General features: G+C 36.5%; 2 protein-coding genes across 4 annotated transcripts; both read left to right on the forward strand.

Annotated features, from left to right (window-relative positions):
* The first annotated feature begins 1363 nt into the window (after window positions 1–1363).
* Window positions 1364–8131, forward strand: fdxacb1 (ferredoxin-fold anticodon binding domain containing 1). The gene is made up of 5 exons (XM_028467075.1): window positions 1364–1804; window positions 3616–3772; window positions 5085–5288; window positions 6573–6731; window positions 6816–8131. The coding sequence occupies exons 1-5, from the start codon at window positions 1615–1617 to the stop codon at window positions 7870–7872; spliced, it is 1767 nt and encodes a 588-aa protein (XP_028322876.1). The 5' UTR covers window positions 1364–1614; the 3' UTR covers window positions 7873–8131.
* Window positions 8132–10435: 2304 nt separating this feature from the next.
* On the forward strand, window positions 10436–24010 carry alg9 (ALG9 alpha-1,2-mannosyltransferase). Of its 3 annotated transcripts, XM_028467188.1 has the most exons (15): window positions 10436–10626; window positions 15049–15184; window positions 16129–16263; window positions 17535–17605; window positions 17752–17840; window positions 18953–19088; window positions 19186–19273; window positions 19764–19869; window positions 20938–21060; window positions 21142–21296; window positions 22295–22424; window positions 22748–22895; window positions 22967–23096; window positions 23190–23320; window positions 23403–24010. In XM_028467188.1, exons 1-15 carry the CDS (start codon window positions 10487–10489, stop codon window positions 23530–23532), a joined length of 1848 nt encoding a protein of 615 aa, XP_028322989.1. In that variant the 5' UTR covers window positions 10436–10486; the 3' UTR covers window positions 23533–24010. The 3 variants fall into 3 exon arrangements, with proteins under 3 accessions (XP_028322989.1, XP_028322990.1, XP_028322991.1); XM_028467189.1 differs by lacking the exon at window positions 17752–17840 and having other exon boundaries at window positions 19186–19245; XM_028467190.1 differs by lacking the exons at window positions 10436–10626; window positions 15049–15184; window positions 16129–16263; window positions 17752–17840.
* The last annotated feature ends 1926 nt before the right edge of the window (window positions 24011–25936 follow it).

Here is a 25936-nt window from a genome sequence, read left to right on the forward strand (position 1 = left end):
ATTAAATGTATTAAGTGTTAAACTATTTTTAGTTTAGGGGTTCAATATGGAAATGTTTGATCTGAAGTGAGCCACAAATTATGAATTAGCAATTTCATCCCGTTTTGCCCAAGTTTGAGCTTTCACATATAAATTACATAAATACAAGTATGCAAGGCACCAACAAAAAGTGACAGATATCAGTCCCAGTAGCATCTTCACTTTAATGTCCTCAATTTTAAGAGCAATAGTTATTAAATTTGGGGAAATTTTGTTGAATAAAATGAGGGGAAATTGCAGATTCTTTGAAAAATGAAGGGGTTATTTGAAGAACTCAAAATGAGATATGACTGCCATTGTGTGATATAGGCATACATATGTGTGTGTGTGTGTGTGTGTGTGTGTGTGTGTGTGTGTGTGTGTGTGTGTGTGTGTGTGTGTGTGTGTGTGTGTGTGTGTGTGTGTGTGTGTGTGATATTTGTACAAGGATATGATTGTGTGATCCGAGCGTCATTTTATCAACTTTCATATCAGTATTTAGAATAATGGCCAATCTCAGCCTTAATACAGGAAAGGACAAAGGGTTTGTGTTCTTTCCTTTTATGTGTCTTTTGTTGTGATTGTTGTGTACTTTTCTCTTCTTTGTTTGTGCTCTAGTTGTTAGTTTATATCGTTTTTCTGTAGTTTTGTATAATTTTGGAGTCCTTATGGTATGTTTTCTGTTATTTCTGTAGAGTTTTGTCATCCTTTTGTCAGTGTGTTTTTGTAATGTGTGTGTTTTCTGAGTCAATTTATATATTTTCACTCATTTTGTGTGTTTTTTGGAGTCAATTTGTATATTTTTCCTGATATTTGTGTTGTCCTTTTATGTGTTTTTTCGGTGTGTTTTAGTGTTATTTTATGTATTTTTCTGTAATCATATTTGGAGTCATTGTGTTGTTTTGTTTTTTTTTTTGCAGTTGTTTTGTGTATTTTTCTGTAATCATACCTTGTCATTTTGTATACTTTTCTCTTATTTTGTGTGCTTTTGTTCTCACTTCGTGTATTTCTGCAATTTTGTGTGTTTTCAGAGTCCCTTTGTGTGTTTTTTCTGTTATTTCTCTAGAGTTTTGTGCATTTTTCTGTAATTGTGTGCTTTCAGACTCATTTTGTGTATTTTTTTTACTCCTTTTGTGTGTTTTTTGTGTTATCATTTTGCATATTTTTCCCTGATATTTTTGTTCTACTTTTATGTATTTCGTGGTTTTTGGATTCATTTTGTACATTTTTCCCTCATGTTGGGATGTTTTAGTGTTTTTTCAGTTGACCATAGCCTAAACACGGATCGGGAAATGATCCTGTGTATCTGGCAACAATGGTCGGAGCGCTGCACGAGAGAAACGGACGGTGATCCGCTACAGTTGAACCCGCATTAAGCTCTGAGGCTCTGCAGAGCAAAGGTCATCCTCTTAAACCAGGATTAACTAGAAAACATCATCATTCTGAATCCATGTTAGTCTTTTAAATCTTTCATTGAGGTGGGTTTGCTGTAAACTATGTCCTTTAACCGGAGACGGTCGCCGTGACTACGGACAGTCCTTGTTGTCGCTCCTGCACGCGCCTGTTTTTGGACACGTTTCCTCTTCGCGTACAAACATGTCTCCTTCACGGTCCGTGCTTTTCGTGGGAGAGGGGAACTTCTCGTTTTCCGCCTCTTCTGCCAGTGCCGGTCGTCGTTACTCAGACTGTGAGAGCAGCATCATCACGGCCACCTGCCTGCAGCCGCACGAGCAGGCGCTGCGGCACGAGGGAGCAGCCGCGAACATCCAGAGCATCAAAGACTCAGGTAGAGATTAGGGATGTAACGATTCACTCAACTCCCGATACGATTCGATTCACGATACGAATCTCTCACGATTTATTTTACAAAATGGGACTGTAGACAATTTTTTTTTTTTTTGGGAAAAAAAACTAGAAAATACTGTACTATTTAACTTTTATTTTTTATTGTCAAAAGAATTCCTTGATAAACAATTCAAAACAATGCAATTTAACTAAAAATAAATCTTGAATGAAATAAATAAAGGAATAATACAAATGAAAATGAAGCCTATTAATTTAAATTCTGGTTCTATAATAAACAATGCAAAACTGCATAATAGTTCTTTTTCTTTTAAAAGTGCAACTGAAAATGTATTTTGTGCCTTAACAATTGGACTTTAAAAAAAAAAAAAAAACGTCATTACACTGATTTACGTCATATTTGTTTGGACCAGCAGAGGGCGTTGGTAACCCAGTGGTCAGTTGGCATGCAGATATCTTGCAGTGAAGAAGAGAAGCTATGCTAGCAGACAAAGCTAATAGAAAAACGTGACTTTTACAGATATTCAAGTAATATTACAGATATTCTTTCGGTGCTAAAGGGGTAATGAATCATTTATTAACATATTTAAGAGTAGAAGGCGGCCAGAAAGAAAGTATTAGCAGACTCCGCCCGCCGCCTACACTTGTGGATAGCGCCCTCTGCTGGTAAAAAAAAAGTACTGCGATTCAATTTTCAGAAAATCGATATCAACCGTGATACTTATGAATCGATTTTTAACTGCCTTACGATTAATCGTTACATCCCTAGTAGAGACCCATGAAAAAACACCTCACACACACACACACACACACACAAATAAACTCAGTGTGGTTTAAAAATGAAAAACATCACTCACATTCTGATCATTTTTTTTTTTTTTTTGCAAATAAGAAATGTACCCATCAAACAAATGCAGCATGTTTTACACTAGGAGTGTGACGATATCTCGATACGGCGATGTATTGCGATATTTTTTTTTCTCGCACGACCAATTATCGATATGCTCTCGCTAGGTATCGATTTTTTTTTTTTTTTTTTTTTTTCTCCAAACCTTTTTTTGCTTTTTCACTAAAATGTGCAGGTAGGTCTTCACAGAAATTTTGTCACTGTTTGTTGAAGAAACCAATATCTTGTTTACCGGAATACTGCACTATAATGGTGTCACTGGTAAGAAAGACCTTATTTTTTGTTTACAGAAAGCACTATTGGAGATACTTATTTGTTTACATTCGTATGTTGACACTTATTGCAGAAATATTCCACTAAAATAGTGTCACTGTTCATAGGACACTTTTTCAATTTATTGTCTTTGTTATATCATAGATTATCGTAGATTGATTTCTGACCAATCGATAATTGCAGTGTCATCATGTCGTGAGATAATCGTGATTGTGAGCTGCGTATCGTATCATGAGGTATCCAGAGGTTCCTACCCCTATTTTACACATAGAAAAAAAAGTCTTCAAGCGTATCATATCAAGACAAATATTAGCATCCAGTCGCACCACATGATATTCGGACACTTTAAATCACAGAAGTAGTTTAGTAAGTAACAGAAAAAAAAAAAAATCAAAGTGAGTGCAGTTACTACATATTTGGTATGTTTTTATGCATTTAAACATTTTTTAAATAGAAGAAATGCAGTTGGACAGATTATTTAGGTTTCACGTCAGGTATGTTTCTTATTTGCAAACCACAATGGGTTGTGAATGACTGGTTGTGAGTAAAACGTGTTTAGTTTGATCTTAGCATGATTTTTACTCCATGTGGTGGTGCTCCTTGTGCTCCTTTAGGTGGAACGGTTCTTTTTGAGGTGGACTGCACCAAGCTGGAGGGGTGCTCCTCCTTGCAGGGCCGCGCCTTCGACCGTGTGGTGTTTAACTTTCCACACTGCGGCAGGAAGAGTGGGGTGAAGAAGAACAGAGAGCTCCTGAAAAACTTCTTCCGCAGGTGCCAAACATGCTAATGCTAATGTTAACACCAAACAAAACAATAAAAAAAAAAAAACATGTATATTGGGATCAAACAGCATTTAATTTATTCATACTTTTGTTCATGTTTGACTTAAATAATAATAAAGGCAAAACAAATTCTGGTAAATTTCCACAAGAATTTTGGGAATAACAAATATAAACTTTTGATGGGAATGTTTTATATTGGAATTAACTGGAAATTGAAAGTAACTGTATCATATCCAAACAATTATTAGAATCCATCCCAAATAATACAATTAAAAACAATAACGAAATGAAATAACGTTTCAACTTGGGTTGCAAAATTCTGGGAACTTTAAAAGTCTGAAACGTTCCATGAAGTTCAACAGGAATTTTTCAAAATAAAAGGCTGGTCCTTGACATGGATTTTGAATGGATATTTGGGAAAATATATTTTAACATCATCTAAAATATCAGAATCAGTTATTTATTAAAAGTGACCCCCAATTTCAGGTAATTTCCATGAAAAGTTGATATTTTTTAATATTCCCCAAATTTCCGAGCATTAGTTGGAAATTTACCAAACATGTTAATTCTGGCAATTATCCAGTGATGTCCAATCTGAAGATTACCAAGCAAAAAATACATAAAAATTGGGATTAAACAGCATTTAATTTATTTATGTTTTTGTTCATGTTTGAGTTTAGCTTTTGATGGGATTTTTTTTATTAGAATGAACACGTAATTTTAAGTAACTGTATCATATTCAAACATAAATATTAAGATCCATCCCAGATAACAAAATAAATAAAAAATAAATAAAAACAAAATTTCCACTTGGGTTGCAAAATTCCAGGAATTTTTTAAAGTGTTAACGGGAATTTTTCAAAATTAAAGACTGACCCTTAACAGGGATTTTAAATTTCGTTGGGAAAATTTATTTTGGCATCATTTTAAGCGTCGGTTATTAATTAAAATTTACTCCCAATTTCAGGTTAATTCCAATGAATAATTCCCAAGAAAAGTTTATATTTTTGAATATTTCCACAATTTCAGAGCTTCAGTTCTTGTGGAAATTTACCAGATAATTTAGCAACCGTAAATAATGAATAATCTTAAAAACTTTTCATCATTCTAACAAAATAGATACATTGTTGAAATTGTTTATTGTGGATTATTTTTATTTTGACCATTTTCCCATTAAAAAACACAATTAAAATATTTACAGGAACTCTATGAAAATGACATTTAATCTGATGTGTATTATTATTACATTAGATTTCTACCTGGTTGACTGTGTGTGATTTATTTCTGCTGTGTGATTCCAGTTGTGTGCAGGTGTTGGCTGATGACGGGGAAGTTCACGTGTCCTTGTGCAACGGTCAGGGAGGGACGCCCGTCGACCAGCCCAAGCGAGAGTGGCACAACAGCTGGCAGGTGGTCGCCATGGCAGCAGAAGCACATCTGGTCCTCAGCGCCGTTCTTCCTTTTGAGAGCGAGAAACTGCAGAACTACAAGTGCACAGGGTACAGGTAAGAGCTTAAAGTCAGAGGCCGTATTTTCTTTTATAATATGTGAAGGTTTCATTTATTTTAGGAAATTTACTTTGATCTCCTGACATGTTTTGACTGTAACTGCTTTTAGATACCATACAATTTCCTTATTTATCAAATCGGGGTTATTAAAATTTAAGGATATAATTGAAATGCGATCATTAGTTTTTATGTTTAAAGGTTTGTACAAATAATATGTGAAAGTTTCATTCATTCAGACAACTTTTTTCCAGGAAATTTGCTTTGATCTCCTGACGAGTTTCGACCATAACTGTAAAAAGAACGGACGTGACGTCCTCCATAGTTCCCACTCAATGTTCTTAAAACGCCAAAATACAGCGCTTAGGGGTGCAGCCATCTTGCAAATTTGACGTCATTTGGAGCAAGAGTCTGCGCAGTAGGGTCCTGCGGGAGGAGCCCTGGTAACACGCCCCGCCCATTAAGCGTACTGCCCAATCATCGGCTGTCAGTTATCAAAATATGTCTGTTTTTCAACCTCACATAACTTTTTTAAAACAAACTTCACAGAAAAATGAGCACTTGAACACAATGTAGGGTGATAATAACTAATGATCACAGCAGAGTTTAGGTTTGGAAAAAAATTATGTGACGAGTATTTTAACTTTACAGTTTGACTCACATCCCATCCGTTATCATTGAGGAGGCGGGGCTTATGACCTATACTGCCGCCTGTCAGCAGGGGGAGCTCTAAAAATAAAAGATTCACTTTTGGAGGAGCTTGTCTGGTCCATTCTTTTTACAGTCTATGGTTTCGACTGTCAGTTTTCTTCAGAGGTGTCTGCTGATCACTTTGATGTGTCCTTATGAGTTCTTTCAGTGCGTAGATTTTCTGAAAAAAGTTGCCTGAATAAATGAAACCATCACATATTATTAAAAAAGGACCGGCTGGAATTATCATGCTTAAATTTAACACATTGTTTTCCAACTTTTTTGTTTAAACAGAATTTTCTTTGAACTAGGTTTATATTTAGGAAAAGTGAAAGTATAGAATACAGTTGTTTAAAATTGTGTGTAATTCAATTAAAGAAAGAAAAAAAAAAAAGAAATTAAAATATATTTTTAATCAGTTAAAACAATTTCTATCAATATTAGACATTTCAGGTAACCCCACATGGGGTTACGACCCCAAGATAGAAAAATACTGCTTTAAAACATAAAATTTGAGTGAAATGTGTGAAAATATGTGTTTTTATAATGGGATTTTTAACATTTCCTCTCAGTAACAGTTGTAATGTTTAACAGGAGTCAGGATAAAGGCTTTCATGTGGAGAAGGCTCTGCTCCACGTGTTTACTCGCAGCCTCCCTTTCACCGCTGCTCAGAGGCTCGAGGTAGAGGAATCTATCGACGGGAAGAAAGTTCACTACATCATCCCGACTGAGCTCAGCGATTATGTGTTCAGGTATAATAATAATAATAATAATAAGATCCCCTGCCACTTCCTGTAGAATACAGAGTGCACTTACCGTCACTTCTCTGTGTCCAGGTCGTTCCTCAGCTCTGATTCACTCCACCCCGTCAAGTTGGTGCAGGATTATCTCCTTAAAGGACTGTCGGAGAAGTGGTCAGTCTCCATGACGATGGAGACGAGCCCCTTCCTGCTCACAGCCAAGCAACGCCAAACCTGCCTCAGTCCTGCCGTCGACTCTACCCAATGTTACCGGATCAAGCCGCTGCAGAAAGACGTCAACCCTGACTCGGATGAAGCAGACGATGTGAGGAGCACCTTGAGGTCCTCGCGCTGCTTTGATGATACGGAGAGAGAGGGTTGTTACTACGTGCTGCGTCCGTCACTTGTTTCTAATTTGAAGGAGTTTCTAATGAATAGGGACGAAGGAGGAGAAGATAAACATGTGGAGTGCAGTGCTGCTACTGTTCTGTTTGGCACTAGTGGGCTCGTGTTCAGGAACGTGTCCATCGGCCCCTGGTCCATGCCTGCCTTTCACCAGCTTCTTCTCACAGGAAGTGGGCCAATCAAAGATCTGGGTCAGGATCTGGAAACGCTGCTGGCTCCGTTTGGCGTGACGCTGCTCACGAAGCAGGACGGCCTGTGTCTGACGGCACAGCCCATGGGTTCAGTAGGTCACGTGTTTTCAACTCATGACAATGATCGCATCAGCGTCACCGCGTCCCTGAACCTGGACCTACTCGCCGTGCTCCTGTTCTCTCTCCCTGACTGGAGAGTCCTGTGGTCACGTGATCAACGTTTTTTGGACCAGTACTCGCTCCGCCCGTCCCCCGGCGCTCCGTACCGCCCGTTCGTCCTGTTCCCGGAGCATTTCAGCTTCGACGTCAGCTTCTGGACGGGCCCAACGTGGGAGGAGAAGAGGTTCCACGGCGCGGTGCGAGAGGCCAGCTGTGGAACGGTGCAGCAGGTGAAGCTCATCGATAGGTTCTCACACCCTGACCTCAGCCAAACCAGCTACTGCTACAGGCTGGTGTATCACTCACACACACACGCGCTGTCACACACACAAGCCCTGAAGTTTCACAAACACCTAGAGCATTTACTGACTGATCAGCTGCACGCCACCATCAGGTAACACACGTTTATTTACAGAAACTTGTCTGTAATGACTATTATCATTAAAGGGCATTTATTGTGTAAACCAGGGGTTCTCAACCTTGGGTTGCCTTCAATAAACTAAGAATATGTTTTGAACAATTGAAGCCAATTTCTGCTTATCTTTACAATTTTTCTGCAACAACACCAAACTTGTCATATTTTAACCTATTTTTATCAAATCGTCTTGTCATATTTTTGCTCCATTTAATGTATTTTTGCTACATTACTACCTTTTTTCCCCCACTTCATCAAATTTCAATGCATTTTCTACACATTTTTTTTTTCCATTTCAAGACATTTTCAGCACTTTTAAACCCTTTCCACCACTTTTGCCACCTAATGTCTCATACGTTGACCCATTATTGTCACTTTTGACCTCTTTTCACCATATTTCACATAGTTTAAACTAATTATTCCTATGTTTTAATTTACTTTTAAGCCAATATTGACACTTTGAGTTCTGCTTTTTGTCACTCTAATTTGCAACTTTTACCAATTTCTGTGGTTTTTAAATTCCCATTTCACCACCTTTTCCACCATTTTTGGTCACTTTGAATCCGTTTATTTCTGATTAAAACAAGGATTTACATATTTATGATGACTATATACTATGGCACAAATAATAATAAACTTCCTGGATAACAGTGGATATTATTCAGATAAATAAATGAATGTGGTTATCACAGATTCATAGAACAATGGACCATCATTTTGTTGACTTTATGGATGGACCCCTTTATTCCCCCTCATAGATGGCCCGGTCTCCACATGTCTGTGTTCAACCACCTTCAGGTACAGTGGGGGTCCCCGGTCTCTGGAACCTGTATTTTGGGGTTTGTGGGCTAAACAGGTTGAGAACCAATGGTGTAAACGATGTATCTGAACAGTGTTTACATTAGCTGAGGAATGGCAGGCTACAATGAGTTTGACAAAATAATATGAATACTGTACATGTATTTAACAATTAAAAAAAATAAATAAATCTTTATGGCGTTTTCATTAATAATTATAACATTACAAAGTTGCTGTTAAACAAATTCAGGGATTTGAAAATACTTCAAAAGGTTGTAACTCTCAAGACAATATACACTAAAAATAAAAGATCAGCCATGACTTGTATCATCTACCTGTAATAATAAAATATGTTGAACTGTGAAAGAGTTTGACTACATTTTTGAAGAAAAAATGAGGCATTTTCACTTCTTCAATTATTAAACTTTTTGAAAGTTTCCCCTGCACACAAACACATTCAAGAATCAAATGAAAACCTTTCATTTTATACTAATTAAATGGATTTCTGGCAATGTATGGCAGAACATACATATATATATTTTTTTTTTATTTCAATTAAATGAATTAATTTTTTTCTTTATTGAGGTGGAGCTTGTGTTGTTGATGTTTTAGGCGATAGTTACATGGGAAACTGGTTGCTCTTGCTCTAATTTTGTGCATCCCTTAAAATAAATGCACAAAAGGAATCCAAAAACCAACAAAATGACAAAAAAGTACAGAAATTATAAAACAAATGCACAATACAACACCAAAACCTACAAAATGAGGCCAAAATCACTAGGTGGCAGGAAATCACACACAATTGTCACAATAATGTACAAAATGACGCATACAAAAAAAAACTTAAAAATACTGCAAAAACATGCAAAATGGCAAAAAATAGATCAAATGCAAAATGTCAACAAGAAACTCCCCCACAAAAATGACTCTAGTAACATGAAAAATACACTAAATGATCCAACAAAATACATACATTATAGAAAATACACTAAATGACACCAAAAGCACATGCAAGAACAAGAATATACAAAAATAGAAGAAAAAACAACCTTTGTTCTTTTCTGTATTAATGCACAAATTGGTCATATATTGTATGCTGACGTGAATATTGATAAAGTGGCCCTCAGATCAGATGATCACATTTTTGTGGCCCTCACTGTGATAAAAAAAAATGTCCATCTCTGTATTAGGCCATGATGTAAATAAACAACCATTAAAATGTTAATAAAAGGCCAAAATCACACAAAATGACAATAATGTACAAAATCACTCCCCAAGACACACAATATACAAAATAAAAGTTAAAATGACTCCAGAAACATATAAAATGGTCAAACAAAAAATTAGACTAAATGACTCCAACAGAAAATACACAAAATGACACCAAGAGAACAAGAACATACAAAAATAAAACGACCACATAAATAGATGCTAATGTTTTTATTATTATTATTTCCGTATTAATGCACTGATTGGTCATATATTCTATTCTGTGGCCCTTGAATCAGACATCACATTTTTGTGGCCGTTGTTGTGATAAAAGTTGCCCATTTATCTATTAGGCCATGATGTAAAAATGAATAAACAATTATTAAAATACTAATCCATTGTTGTTGTATTGTCAATATAATAACAACAATGTGTAAGCATTTTAATCATCAATACTATTGATGTCGGTACTAAATAACACTTATAACCAGACTACTGTGTGTCTGTGATGATGACGAGTATCAATATCCGAACACAAGCGAAAATGACCGACGTGCGCTCGGGTCTGGAAGCAGCCAGCCTCGCTAAACATGGCGGCCAAGACGCTCCGGCAGCGCAGCAGACGAGGCAGTAAACAAGACCCAAACAATGTCAACGTGTCGGCTGAACCTCGGCCTCCAAAGGAAGAGAAAGTCAGCGAGGAAAGTAAAGTGACAGAGGCCCGACAGGAGTGAGTATGACACGGGCTTTAGGCTAATGTAGCCACCGGTGCTGTGAGCTCCATCCCCCGGTGTGAGTGACAGGCTGAGCGGATGCTAAGCTAGTTAGCACTCCGATAGATAGCTTCCTGGAAAGACTCGTCAGCGTGAGTTTAGCGAGCACTGAGGACTCATATGACTGTGTTTACAGCTGTATGTGTTTCTCTAACTGTGTGGTTTAATGAATTCATTTTATGAGCCTATATTGTACTATAAAGCCCCATTTATGTCAGAACCTTAGCTGTCAGTTCATGCCCCGGTGCTGTTCATTCATACGGACATTGATTTAATTATGTGTACGGTGACGTGTCATATCGAAAAGGAACAATATTAGCCTAAATTATGACCCATCTGAGTTTTTAACGTTCATGAACTAAAGAATAGTTATCATTCACATAATGGACAGTGTTTTGGAATGGGAAAGACCCTAAAAAAAATGCATTTGAAAATATAACCACACTTTTATTTGACTATGGCATAAACATACTTAAAACCATTTCTCCAAATAGAATAATGAAAACAGGGACTGACAACAATTAGGGATGCACCAATACCACTTTATTTTTAAAGTGCTTGTCGGTCCCGTGTACCGATACCACACAAACTAGGGCTGGGCAATATATTGAGTTTTCTATTTCTGTTATATATATATAGCCTATTTTGTGTCAAAATACTTATTTTAGGGGTCACTGCTTTTGCAACTTCTCAAAAAGGCATGAAAAGCACAGGTAGATGGATTACTGAGTGCGTCTTAACCCAAACCTTCTCCTAAACAAGCCACACTACAGAACTCACTCACACGTGCTGTCCTTTACAGGAGAAAAAGCCAAAAGTGGCACTCGGCAGACACACATCAGCAAATTTAACCCAGAATAGTTTTTCTTGTCAGACTTGATTCTAATTGAAAAATATTGAGATTCACAGTATAATGTATTTCACCATTTTGAGAAAAAAATACTGAGATATGAGTTTTGGTCCATATCACCCAGACCTACTTGAACTATGGGCATAAACATACTGATGACCTTTTCAACTCAATAGGAATATAGAAGACTAATACTTCCTGTTTCTAGTGCAAACAGTGCCGTTCTCAAATAGAAAGAAAAAACAACAATTAGGGATGCACTAATACCACTCTTTTAAAAGTCCTTGTCAGTCCCGAGCAGCAATACTGCAATATGCACACAAATTATTAGACAAACAAATGTTGATTTTTAAAAAAAATGACTAAAACTGAAATTTCAAGTAAAAAAAAGTATGGCGTTACTTAGGTTCCATAATTACGTGAGAGCGCTCACTGTAATATAAGTCAGTGTTTCCCAACCAGGAAGATATTAAGAAATATTCTTAGTCATTTCATAAGTCCGTCAAAAAAAATGGTACATGTGCGCTATGACTTGTTTTTAAAGTTTAAATGTCTGTTTAAAGGGGACATACTATTATTATATTACATTATATTATTATTCAAAGAAGCTCCTTTTGTGCTAAATGTCATAAAAGTTATATATAACACAGGCAGGTCATTATTTGTTTTGAATTTATTTATTTATATTACTTATTATTTTTAATTGTATCTTATTTTTTTCTAATTTTAACTATTATTTTTCTTTAATAACAATATAATCATAATATATTAGTATTAACAATACAGTGTTAATAATAAAAACGTTTACTATAATATCATTTCTTATATTTATCATTTTTATTGCCTTGAAGGCAACATCATTTTATGTTTAATTTGAGTTAAATAAGAAGACAATGCCTGAATATTAATTGTTCAATTTAAGGAGATGAAATAAAATGACTTGTGTTGAATATTCAGTTGTTATGTTCTACTTTTGGAGAATCATGGACACGTATGAGTGAGGGGGTACTCATGGTATGACAAAAAGGCTCAAGGGGTACACAAGACAAGAAGGGTTGGGAACAACTGATCTAGGGCATAAAACCAGTGCATAGCGTGTAAAAAAGAGCTCTGATCGAATGCGAGGGCGCAGAAAGTGTTTGAGCAGTTTTAAAAGCCACAATACTGATTATTACGTGCAGTGTGCTGTTTTTACGCACTCTATTTCAGATTCTGTGCCCGTTTCTGTTCTGAGCGCTGTCGCGTTATTAAGGAAGCTAAGTAACGCCATAAAAAATAAACGATTTCTGTGAAAATATTGCAGAATTTCCACTTTTGAATTTAACAAAATATCAGACTGTGCGTTGTCTCCCCCTGGCGGCCAAGGCTAAAAAATACAACAGAAATGTGGAATTGTTGGGTTTTTTTCTTAACAATTTACAATAATATTTTGTGACAAAGTGCTATGAAATAACGTATTGTTGTAATGGATGCCATATCAATAAAGATGAATTGAAATTAATTAAAATGACGATCAAAATAGTATTCCAACACAGGGATCTCAAAACATTTCACGATTAATATAGATTTTTTTTTTCATACATGCTGGAAGATACTGGGATAAAACCAAGCTGGAATGCATTATTTTATTGAATAATTGTAATGCTGTTAAAATGTAATGACTCATTTATTATTTGCTGACATTGTGGAACCCTGAAACTATTTTTAATGTTATTTTTTAGCTAAGAGCATTTAGAAATATAGATCCTACATTTCCCTTCTAATACAGTTTGGCTGCTGATTCTGGAAGAATTGAATGACATCCAAACATGTTGTTAACAATTTCAACAACCTTCTCAAACAATTACGTGTGATAGCGCTGAGTCATCACTCCGAAATGTCAACAACAGTGTCTCAATATATCAGATGATGTGGTGAGCTTGACATTTACTTTGAAATTCAGCCCACATTGATTTTGTTTTGTGAGTACATTTATTCTAATTGGCCTACTGTAAAATGATGAGCACAGAGAGGACTCTAATTAATGTTTTTTTTTTTTTGTGAAGAGTAGCTGCACTGCATCATTAAATGAACGATAAGGATCACTTCATTTACATAACGCTCATTAGTACAAGATACGTTACAAGCTGTTTGGTTCACAAGATCAATAAAATACAATGTTTTAAATAAGGGAAATAAAGACAAATATGTATTTTATTTACGTTTGTTATTATTTTAATAGTTTGACTTTGAACTCTCTTTGAGCTTTTTGTTTTTAAAGTGCAAAAACAACATCGTATCCCCCCTCCCACTACATCTCGAATCCGTTTAACATCGTCCCAATTCTACTAATTAGTCTTATGAGTTTAATAGGAACAAAGCAAAGAGGAAGTATGTTATAAACCCTTTTGATGTCTATTATCAAAACAATGAAGCAGGAATTAACCTAAAAATAACATTTAAAACAAGTGAAAGTATGAATTCAATTTGATATTATTATTATAATCACATTTTTAGGCATATATTAAATTAGAAGCTATACGGTACCTAATTCACTTAACGGTTTCACTTGTCCCCCAGTTGCTCATGTCAGCCCTGACTGATTAAAGAGAGAAAAAGTCAAGATGTCACAAGATCTGCGTGTTCTTGAACCAAAGATCAGAGCTGGCAGTGTTAGAGCCCGATATGTAACAAGTGTAACAAATTGTCGTAATAAATGTAATGAAACCCAAAATGTTACAACTGGTAAATAATGTAACAAGATGCTGAGACCAAAATGTAAAAATTTTTTGCTGTCGTTATTACATTATGGGGCAGGCAAAACTAGGGGTGTCCCAATCTGATATTGATATCGGCTATCGGTCCGATGTCAGCCAGAAAACCAATATCGGAAATCTGCATCTAAAATCTCCGATATACATTATATTTAATCAATTGTAGAATAGTGTAGATATTATATCGATGGTTACAAGTTATGTAACCAATTGGTTAATAATAAATTGGTCAGTTTTTCTCATCCCTACTGTTGCTGACTATCGTTCTCTGTTTGAGTAACATCACATGATCAAGCCTTTTCTAACATTCCACACTACAAAATAAGTAATAAAAGTATGTATGATTTGTGCTGATATCGGTAAAGGCAATATTGGTATCATTTCGGAAGTGAAAAAGTTGTATTGGGACATTTTATTACATCATGGAGTGAGTCGATGATTTATGGATTAAAGGCCTTATTGCTTCAATGTATAGAGTAGTATCATACACAAATGTGCATGTGTATATATTATTAGAACCTTCTGGAGAACATTAACATTTTGGTAACTTTTTTTTTTTAAACTTATATATATTTTAAAAAAATATATATATAAGGCAAAAAGGCAAAATGTTTTTTAGTTTTGGGCTTCACACTTTAGTTACAAAGAGAATAAAGGGGGTTTTGTCATTGAATATGAATGTGCATTAGAGTACACGATACGTCTCCAATGTAAACATGATTTTATGATTTAATTTTGAAATTTGTTTAATAAACAATATTTTGGCTCTTCTGTAGGTCAATAAGTCGTGGAGGGCAGGTCTGGGCTCCTGAAGGTTCCACTGCGTTCAAATGCCTCCTTTCAGCTCGTTTTTGTGCAGCTTTACTCAGCAACATCTCAGACTGTGATGAGACCTTCAACTACTGGGAGCCTGTGAGTGTTTCTCTGCTGTTGGTGCAACGTCACTCTCTTCTTCTTCTTCTTGTTCTTGTTAGTCTTCTTCTTCTTTTCATTCTTCTTCTTCTTTTTATTCTTATTCTTATTTGTTCAAATACTCCTCCGTTATTCATGAATGGATCGGGCTGAAATTTGGTAGCTATAATCTATGGATGTGTACGCATTGACGCTCGAAGCCCGATTTTTGATTTTTGAAAGTCGATTTCTCATTTATTTGCGAGTCAAATATTACGACGGTTGGTAGTACCGAATCATTGACGCATACCAACATATAAGTGGGCCCATTACCCCATGGGCCCCATTTTTCAGATGACTACTCCTCTGTTAGTTCTCGTTAGATCAGAATGGAGTTTGGTATCAATACTCTATGAATGAATATGATGAGACGCTCGGAGCACTTTTTTTTAAATGGGGCCCGGGGGCACCCCCCCTTTTTTTTGGCTATTTCTGTGAAAGTCGTTTTCTCATTTATTTGTGAGTCAAATACTGCGGACTGGTGGTACCGAATCATTGACACATACCAATATATGAATGGGGCCCATTACGGGGACCCAATTTCAAATGAGTACTCCTCCGTTAATGCGTGTTGAATAGGGATGTAATTTAACATGTATATTCTATGAGCGGATGTCAAGAGCCTCTCGGAGACCCTTTTGAAAGGGGGGGGCAGGGGCCCACGACCTTTTACGGTAATTTCTAAATTTATCGAAACATACGTAGTCATGTGATATATCGTTTCAAAGGTAATTCAACATAGATTATGATTTAATGTCGCACAATTTGATTTGTTTTACTCGGTGGAACCGAGTCATTTCACTGAATTCTCGGGAAGGTGGTACGTGCTATTCGACGCAGAGACGTTCTGCGGACCCGGCCGTAGTTCATCAGAACTTGTTTAAACACATTTTGCTCTGTTACAGATGCACTACCTTTTGTATGGCACTGGAATGCAAACGTGGGAATACTCTCCGCTATACGCCATCAGATCCTACGCGTACCTATGGTTACACGCTCTTCCAGCTTGTTTGCATGCTCATGTTCTACAGACAAACAAGGTGAGTTTATGCATGTTTCAGTTCACGTTTCCTATTAGAAAGATTAATGCAAAAAATAGACGATAGATGTGTTATTGTTATTATTAATATCTTTCTGTTTTTGTATCTTTAAAGGGGCTCTGATTTTCAATTTTAAAATCACGCGAGCTTTATCGTTTCTATTTGAGACTCTTTTGACCCTCGTTTAACAGGAAAAAACCCTTGAAAATGTTTGATATGGGTGAAATTTTCATTCGAGGCACATTTGGAATGTTGAAAATCTTGGAATTTAAAGGTTGCAGTAGCTCACCTAATGTTCCATGTTAGCTGTGCTGTATGAGCAGCAGAACACCAGTGCTGAATTCTTCCTAATTTTTGTTTAACATGGGGTTGAATGATGAAGATCTTTCCACTCTGTTACCTTTTTGTGGTAACGGAGTGGAATGGAAAACATGAAGGTTGGTCACAGCCATCGCACACTGAGGTACAACTCAATGGTTCCTGTTCTAATTCGTAATGTCCTTCATTGGCTTTTAAAAAATTGACATCAAAAAGTTGTTCTTGGGTTTCCATGGATACGGTTGATGATAACGGAGTGGAAAGGAAAAAGCATACCCCCCTTATTTCCTGGTTAAACATGCACACAAGCTGCAGTCTCATAGCCACGGGGGTTACACACCAAATGTTTAGTTCACCTTTTAGCTTAGGTAGGATGAAATTAAGTTTGCTAAATTAAGTTTGCAATGGCGGGACCCAGAATTGTGACATGGCAAAAAGTGCTGAAAATTGTCAATCAAACCTGCATTACAAAAAACTAGCAGAACTAGAATGCTAGGATTTTTCTGCTTTATTAAACAATGCACACTTGATATTTTAGTGGTTAAAATATTTCCTGAAAACAAACTTTCTACCAGTGCCTTTTTTATATTTCAATGCAGTCATAATAATCTAAGCCTACATTCAAAACACACTGTAGATGAAGCTCTGCGTGTATTTTCAATGAAAGGATAACATGATTACTAGAGATTTTGAACGAGATATTGAGCAAATTCAGTCATTTGATTAATTAATTCACCTGTTTTCTGCATGCGAATGTGATACTGTCCCAAAACATGCAATGGAGGTAAAACGGGAGGGGAAAAACAATAGTTTACAATGTGAATTATACATTTCCTGTATGTTCTCTGTGACCATGGAAAATCAGAGTCCCTACGTTTAATTCACACGAACACAAATGTGTGACTTGTTCTAGTGTCACATAGTTTGAGGCCTGTGCTTGAAATGTGTTGCAGGTGTTGGTTTTCTACTTTGTTCGATGTGTGTTAGCGTTCTCCTGCTGTGTCTGTGAGCTCTATTTCTACAAGTGAGTGCACCTTCCTCCTCCTGCTGCTTCAGCCGTCATATTTGGCATGTAGAATATAAAAGCTGTGTGCGTGTGCGTGTGCGTGTGCGTGTGTGTGTGTGTGTGTGTGTGTCTAATTCTGACTGTCTGCTCTGTATGTGACACAGGGCGGTGTGTAAAAAGTTTGGCTTGCACGTGGGTCGCCTGATGCTGGCGTTTCTCGTTCTGAGCACAGGCATGTTCTCCGCCTCTGCAGGTTGGTCTCATTTTTTTTAACCTCTTTATGCTGTTTCTTAATTGGAATAATACTAATTTGTTTTAACCCCTTATTACTAGCACATTTTAACTTTGGGGTCAATTTGACCCCAGGGATATTTGCCTCCAGAAAAAACGATTTTCAGAAATTTGTTGACCAAGTTTTTGCATCAGGCACTTTGTTTATTATTTGTTTAATACATAAATAACCCCTTGATAATGAAACCTTGACCTGTTCTCTAGCGCCACCATCAGACCACACTTTTATATTAGAATTAATTTATCTTGAATTGTTATTATCCAAATCTTCTCAAATTTACTGACAATATTAATGATTACAGGCGTATGAACTCTATTGGTTGTGGTGATGATATGACCTTTTCCTTCTTTTCTAATTTGGGGTGCACATTGATGACTTTCACAGAATGAACTATATATACTCTCATAACAATATGTATTTACTTAATTATATCTCCTTTTTGTGACATACAGTATTTGGGGTTATTCACTATAAAGTCCTCTGTTTCAGGCATATTCTTGTTTACGTCACTTTCACTGTGAAAGAGCTGTTCCCAAACCTCATTGACAGTAAACCTTTTCCTAGAGGACATTTTCAAGTGAGAAGAGAGCACGTGTAGATTGGAATACACACAGAGCACAATGGGGAATGATTTGGATAAAGGGCTGCCATGCATGCTTTTGTATGTTTGCTCTTCCCTTAGTTTGCATGAACTACCAATGTCCTTGTGGGAATACCCCGCCCTCCACGGCACAGGAAATACAAATTCTACTTTGGCATGTATCAACTCTGCACCTGCAGGTGTGGGGATGTAATGTCACACTCTGAGACAAGTTTCACACAGCTAAAACAGCTCAAATTGACCCTAGAGGAACACCAATGTGTGCAGTATGCATTCAGCAGATTGAAAACCATGAAATTCAAATCAGGAAAAAGTCATGAACTACGAAGCAAAAAAGTCAACTATTATTTTTTTTTAATTATAAACATTGAATGGGGTCAAAATAACCCCAAGGATAATAGGAGGGTTAACTTTGTATTAGAAAAAGAAGCAGCAGATCTTAGTTTCTTCACATTCTTTCTTTTATTTACAGCTTTTCTACCTTCATCCTTCTGCATGTACACGACCCTGGTGGCCATGACGGGCTGGTTTCAGGACTCAACACCGTTGGCTGTTTTCGGGGTTGCTGCTGGTGCCATCGTTGGATGGCCCTTCTCTGCTTTGATTGGGTATCGCTGCACGTTTCTATTCATTTTTCAGTGGTTTTTTTACTCTTTATCTTGTTGTCACGCATCAATATAAAGCAGTGTTTTGTTCTGTCTTCAGGTTACCGATAGCCTTCGACCTGCTGGTGCTCAGACGACAATGGAAGAGTTTTATCATCTGGTCAGTGATCGCTTTACTTCTGCTGCTGGTAAGAATGTTCAATGGATTATGTCACGTACAGGTTGCTAATGCTAAACATAAGGGCTCTGATTTTCTGTGATCGCGTAAAACAACTGGGGAAAAAAAACGGAATTCACTTCCTGAAACGGTAATGACATCATCATTATCATTATTTATTTTTACTATTTTTCTTATTTTTCTCAAAGAAAATGATGCAGAAATTTCAATATGATGCTAAATATAGCCTCACATGAATGTTTTGGGACAATTTCATGCATTTACACGCAATTTTTCACTGAACAAAGAGACAAATGTAAAGTTTATGTAAAATATGATATAATGTAATGACAGCGTTCACCTCCTGAAGTGGAAAGAGCTGCTACAGGTTTATGACATGCAATTTTCCATTGCCAACAGGTGGTCTAATGTGTAGCAACTTTCAATCATCTAATCTTGCATAAAATCTTTTTTCAGAATAATGTTCAAATATATAATTTGTTGTTTTTTTTTTTTTTCAGCTTCCCCTGGTGGCTATAGATTCTTTTTTTTACGGCAAAATGGTAATAGCACCCCTGAACATTCTGCTGTATAATGTCTTCACCCCCCATGGACCAGATCTGTATGGTAATGTGCTATTTTTTATCTTTTTTTTTATCTACTGATTCCACACACACAATCATGAAATCTGTATTCAGCATTGAATTTTAAAATGTATTTAGTTTCTTCATTACTCATTGAATTTTTTTCTTACAGTTATCTTTAAAAAAGTCAGATGTTTGTTGTTGAAATTTAGGCAAAAAAAAAAAAGAAACCTGTCCCATGACAAAAAGTGTTTAATGATTTGTGGGTTTGTTGTCACATGACAACAGACACTAAAAAAAGCAAGATGAATATAGTTAAAGCTGAGTTTTTTTACTTAATAGAGCCAAAGATGGTAAATATAGTTATTCTCTGCTATAGCATTTGTATATTGGCCAATAATGCCTCTTCATGCCAAAATAATAAAGATGCACCGAAATGAAAATTCTTGGCTGAAACCGAAACGCCAAAATAAATTATTCAAATTATTAGTACCATTCTGAATGTGTATTAACCCCACTGAAATTAAAGCATTGCAATTGCATGAATCAATATTAATGCTTCAAAGAATGAATCAATTAAAAATATGTAAATATTTATTTAGCACCGACATTCCAACCGAAAGGGCACTTTTGGATTTTTTTCGGCCAAAATTTTGGTGCATCACTAGTAGAAATGTGTAGAAGTTCCTTAGAATCTGAATTCTCTCTTATTTCTTAGTTTTTAACTTAAAAACATGGTAAAAAAAATCCTTTGAACTACTGATGTCTCTGTCTGCTTTTTCATAATTATTGATAGAAATGTGATACAGGTGAACTAAAAAAGCTTAATTTAATGGATTTCCTTGATTAAAATCATTCAAATTTGACAGAGGTGTCATTTCACAGATTTTTGTCTTAATTCATGAATTTAGGAAATCTAAAAAGTAGCACTACAAAAAAACCATTTTATTTCAACTGGAGGTGATTTCTTCCAGTAACTACTGACTGTATTGTTAGTTTTGTATAGAAACTGAAAATCATATGTTAAGTTCGAGGACAAAGCTGTGTTGTATTTTAATGCTCTGAATAGAAGTAGGGATCAAGTTTTCCCGCCGTGTGCTTTGATCTGCAGGAACGGAGCCGTGGCATTTCTACTTTGTAAATGGGATCCTGAACTTCAACCTGGTGTTTGCTCTGGCCCTGTGCGCCCTGCCACTGACTGCTCTCATGGAAACATTATTGCACAGGTTTAATGGTATTAGTGCAACGCTTTGACTGTGGTCGTCCGACTGCTGATGTGAAGCAGTGAAGTAAATGACACGTGTTTTTCCTGCAGTGCAGAACCTGGGCCGACCGTACTGGCTGACTCTGGCTCCCATGTATGTGTGGATGTTGGTTTTTTTCACCAGGCCTCATAAGGAAGAGCGCTTCCTCTTTCCCATCTACCCTCTGGTTTGCCTCAGTGCGGCAGTAGCGCTCTCCTCTCTGCAGGTTTGACTCATCACACTCATCTGTTGGAGTTATTCCTTCATAGTGTTGTAGTTAGAGCTGGGCAATGTATCGAGATTCAAGATATATCAAGTTTTCTATTTTGGCGATACAGAAAATTTCATGATCAACATATAGCTTATTTTTTGTTGAAATACTCGTTTTAGGTGTCGCTGCTATCACTACTTACTTACTCAGAACAACATAAAAAAGCACAGTTCGATGGATTTCTGAGTGCGTCGTAACCCAGACCTTCCCCTAAACAAGCCACACTACTGAGCTCACTCACACGTGCTGTCCCATAGAGGAGAAAAAAAGGCAAAATGAGTCCTAGTCCTTTTGTGTATTTTTGTTGTACTTTTGTGTATTTTAGGTCATGTCTTTCTGTGTTGTTTTGTGTATTTTTTTGGAATGTACTGTATGTTGTTCTTGGATTTGTTCAATTGTGCCTTCTTTGTCTTTTTGTCATTTTTGTATTTTTATTGTTGTTTTGTGTATATTTCTGTTTATTTGTATTTTTTTGTGTGTATTTTTGTTCTTTTATGTATTTTTGTTGTCCAATTATGCATTTGTGTGTGTGTTTTTTTTTTTTTTTTTGTGTATTTCTCTGTTAATTTGTGTTTTTGTAGTAATGTAATTTTTTTACTATCATTTTGTTAATTTACTTTTGTTTTTTTGTATTACAAATCTTAAAACACCGTGATTTTATTTTAGCCTGTGTGGCATTTTGTGTCAGCAAATGTAACCCTTAATGTTCTTTCTGGTGAGACTTAATTTGAATTCAAATTATTGAGATTTATATCATATATTGCAATTTTGGGAAGAAATATTGAAATATGAATTTTGGTCCATATCGCCCAGCCCTAGAAGTCAAAGTTTTGTAACACAGCCTTGGTCTTGTATATTTTGGTCTTGAGTGCAACACTATTCATTCCTCTTTATGATTCTCTATTAACACGCGTTGGTCTATAATTTGAAAACCTTTGGGTTTTTCTCCACAGAAATGCTACCACTTCCTGTTCCAACGATACCGACTTGAGCACTACACAGTGTCCTCCAACTGGTTGGCTTTGAGCGCTGTAGTGGCCTTCTCAGTGATGTCACTCTCTCGTTCTGTGGCCCTTTTCAGAGGTGAGTGTACGCAGGTCATATTTGTCTCTAATGCACCATAGAGCAGTGGTTTTCAAACTTTTTTGTATTTTGATATCAAGAATTTCTGGCGACTCCAAAGACATTTTTTTCTAGAATTACCTTTTGCTCAGGTTTGAGCTCAGATATTTTTACTGCATTTTAGTTGAACTAGATTTTCACAAAGTGAAAGTCTAAGGTTGAAAAACACTGATTTAGTGGCTCTCAAGTACCCCTTGTAGTGCCATTGTGTACCCCTAGGGGCACAAATGGGGGTCTATTTGAGAAACAGTGCCATAGTGGATCTTTACTCCCTCTGTCTGCAGGCTATCACGCTCCTTTGGACTTGTACCCAGAGTTTCACCGTATCGCTAAAGATCCAACGCTGCACTCGGTGCCTGAAGGCAGACCCGTCAGTGTGTGTGTGGGCAAAGAGTGGTACCGCTTCCCCAGCAGCTTTCTCCTCCCGCACAAGTCAGTGTCCAAACATTTAAACTTCCCTTCAGGTTTCTTCTTCAATATTAAAGTTTTCTTCTCGTCCGTAGCTGGCAGCTGCAGTTCATCCAGTCTGAGTTCAAAGGTCAGCTGCCTCAGCCATACGCCTTCGGTCCTCAAGCCACGCAGATGATTCCGGCTAATATGAACGACCAGAATCTAGAGGAGCCATCGAGATATGCAAGTCTCCTCCCTAACCTGTTTGAGACAGAGGTTGTGATTTGAGGGAATGTGGTTTGTTTTAACATGGGGCGTGGCCTCCTCTCTGTGCAGGTAGAATTAAAGCAATGCCATTACCTCGTCGACTTGGATATCGATGAAGAGACGCAGCTGGAGCCACGATACTCAGCCAACAAGGAGGAGTGGAAAGTCATTGCTTACAAGCCGTTCCTTCAAGCATCCAGGTATTTATTGAATTATACTCATGAGACAAAAGCTTTCAAACAACGAGCTACGTATTAAAAACAAAAAGCCTCTTGTCCACAGGTCGTCCCCGTTCTTCAGAGCCTTCTACATCCCCTTCATATCGGAACATCACACCACCTACAGACACTATGTCATCTTGAAACCACGACGGCTGAAGCAGCAGCAGCAACGAAAACGCAGCCATGGATAAGCTTTGGACTCCAAAAAAAAAAAAACAATCCCGATTGGACAAATTCACTTACTGTACCCGATGACTTCCTGATTTCCTGTGTCAAGCGTGCATGTTAGTTGAAACGACATCTGACCCTTTAATGATGTCCTGTGTGTGCGTACTTTGTGTGAGGAAGGGGGACATGCTGTATCGACGAGTTTGTTTATTGCGCGTGTGTGTGGATGAAAATGTCCTGTTGAGGGCATGCGCGACAAGAGTTTACAATAAGCTAGCACCTGGCAGGCTTACACAACCATGAAGGTGTTTTCCTTTGTGTATTACACTCAGAAATGTTGCTTAAGATGTTGTAAAAATATACAGAGTAATTGATTTTTTTTGGTGTGTGTGTGTGTGTGTGCGTGTGTGTGTGCGCAGAATGAAAGTGAACAGGTGTTTTTAATTTATTTTTGAACGCTAATGAAATTTGATTAAATGTGAAACGACTGTTGTGATTTTATGGAGACTGTATTTATTCATTTTTTTTGACAGATTCCACTCATTTTGTTCAAACATTTTCCCAGCAAGTAACAAACATACAAATCTCTCCTCAACACGAGATACTGAAAGCTGTTGCACAAAGATAATGATGATAAAAGTCACTTTTTTTCATTCTAGAATGAGCATGCCACTTATTCAGGCAGGCTGCAGGCACCTAAGTTTTTCCCATTCTATTTAACGTGTTGGCAAGACATTGTTAATAAATAACTACTGGAGTTTGACAGCTTTACCTTTCTAAGAAAAAGTCCAGTCCAGCCGTTATGAAATACTCGACGATTGTGTTTGTTTGCTGTGTAATTATACGTTTAAGATTAATCTGATCCAAGTCCTTGAAAGTTAACAAACCAAGTACAGGCAGTCGTGCCCACACACACACACACACACACACACACACACGTTTCAACTAAACTTTGGTCTTTTGTAAATGAGACAATATTTACCATGACGGGACTGGCATTTCCAGTTAGTTTCTTTTCTGAAAAGCGGCAGCAGTCAGACGTTGATGATTGTCTGAGACTTTTTAAAGATGTTTTAAACAAATCAAAGTGTGAAATTTCATCCATGCAGAATGTAATATCAATGTAATATCCAATTATATTAGACATATTTCCTACATCGTATTTTCCACCATATTATTCATATGGAATCTTAACACATTTATCCAAAACTACTCAAGTTTCACTTAATAAAGAAATATTGTACAGCAGGGTTGGGGGGGTCAATAAAATTTTTCAATTACAACTACGTCTTCAATTATAATTTGACAATTAAAATTACAATGATATTTTTTCCCCTGAAAGTCAATTACGATTACAGTCTCAATTACTACATTTCTAGATCCCAAGTTTTGTGTTTAGTTATAAATTATTTTTTTTCTTCAACCATGTCATGTCTGGGGCTCTGTACTGTTGGCTCCGCCCCTCCTATAAAAACGTATAGTGAGTATTGTGTAGGTAGTTGGCTATCAATGTAGATTTAGGTCATTTTATCCAATTTTTAAAAATCACATCAATCAAAAAAAAAATTAGTTCAATCAAAAAAATCTATTTTCAATTCAAGAAACAAGAAAAAAACACGTTTTCCTTTGATAGATTTTTTTTTTTTTTTTAAATTAAAGTGATTTTTTTTCAAAAATTTATTTAAGTAAAAAAAAAAAAATTTGAATAATAACGACAAAAATATACTTCCCAGAATATGGCCCAAATACAAAACGGCTGATTTCAATCATGGAATAAGTTTTCGAATGTAATGTTTTGGTTCTCAAATACATATTTTTTCATTCAAATACTTTTTTTTATTTTATTTTTTTATTGAATTGATTTTTTTGTTTGTTTATGCATTAGTTGGCTAATTCATAGCTAGTAGGCTGCTGCTAGAGTGTGACTGGGTGTGTCTTAACTGCTCCTGGAGCCCCGCCCATAATAAAGGCATTTCTTGTCATTTCCATTCTAGATGCACATCAGCCAAAATCTCAGGGTTTAGTTACTCTTTACAAATAACTGTACGGTAGTTTGTCCAGATCTGAACCTAAATTCAATGTAACTGTTCTTCGGTTTAACATTCAGGCTTTATTCATGCACTACTTTTTTCCTCAATCACTTTCCAAGTCATACACTTAGGCTGTGTTCGAAATGGCACACTCTGTACTATACACTACAAACACAATGAGTATATACTGTCTGTCTACTATTTACTCTGATTAGGATGATGAGCGTTCCCACTGAAGTATACTTCCAACTTTCCCATCATGCATTTAGAACCTACGACAAAAACCTGAATCACACTGAGGCTAAATATCTCCGTTGATTCTCTACCTTTGAAAGTTCTGAAAACATTTTAAGTGAGAAAGTGACCAAGTAGAATATCAACATGTGCTCATTTGATT

Source organism: Gouania willdenowi, chromosome 14 (assembly GCF_900634775.1).
Source record: "Gouania willdenowi chromosome 14, fGouWil2.1, whole genome shotgun sequence".
In the NCBI taxonomy this organism is placed as follows: domain Eukaryota; kingdom Metazoa; phylum Chordata; class Actinopteri; order Blenniiformes; family Gobiesocidae; genus Gouania; species Gouania willdenowi.

Coding starts and splice junctions, on each gene's coding strand:
- fdxacb1 (XM_028467075.1), top strand. CDS start 1,615: ATGTCTCCTTCACGGTCCGTGCTTTTCGTGGGAGAGGGGAACTTCTCG. Junction 3,773..5,084: donor CTGAAAAACTTCTTCCGCAG/GTGCCAAACATG, acceptor GTGTGATTCCAG/TTGTGTGCAGGTGTTGGCTG. Junction 5,289..6,572: donor TACAAGTGCACAGGGTACAG/GTAAGAGCTTAA, acceptor AATGTTTAACAG/GAGTCAGGATAAAGGCTTTC.
- alg9 (XM_028467188.1), top strand. CDS start 10,487: ATGGCGGCCAAGACGCTCCGGCAGCGCAGCAGACGAGGCAGTAAACAA. Junction 17,841..18,952: donor CATGTTCTCCGCCTCTGCAG/GTTGGTCTCATT, acceptor TTTTATTTACAG/CTTTTCTACCTTCATCCTTC. Junction 22,896..22,966: donor AGCTTTCTCCTCCCGCACAA/GTCAGTGTCCAA, acceptor TCTCGTCCGTAG/CTGGCAGCTGCAGTTCATCC.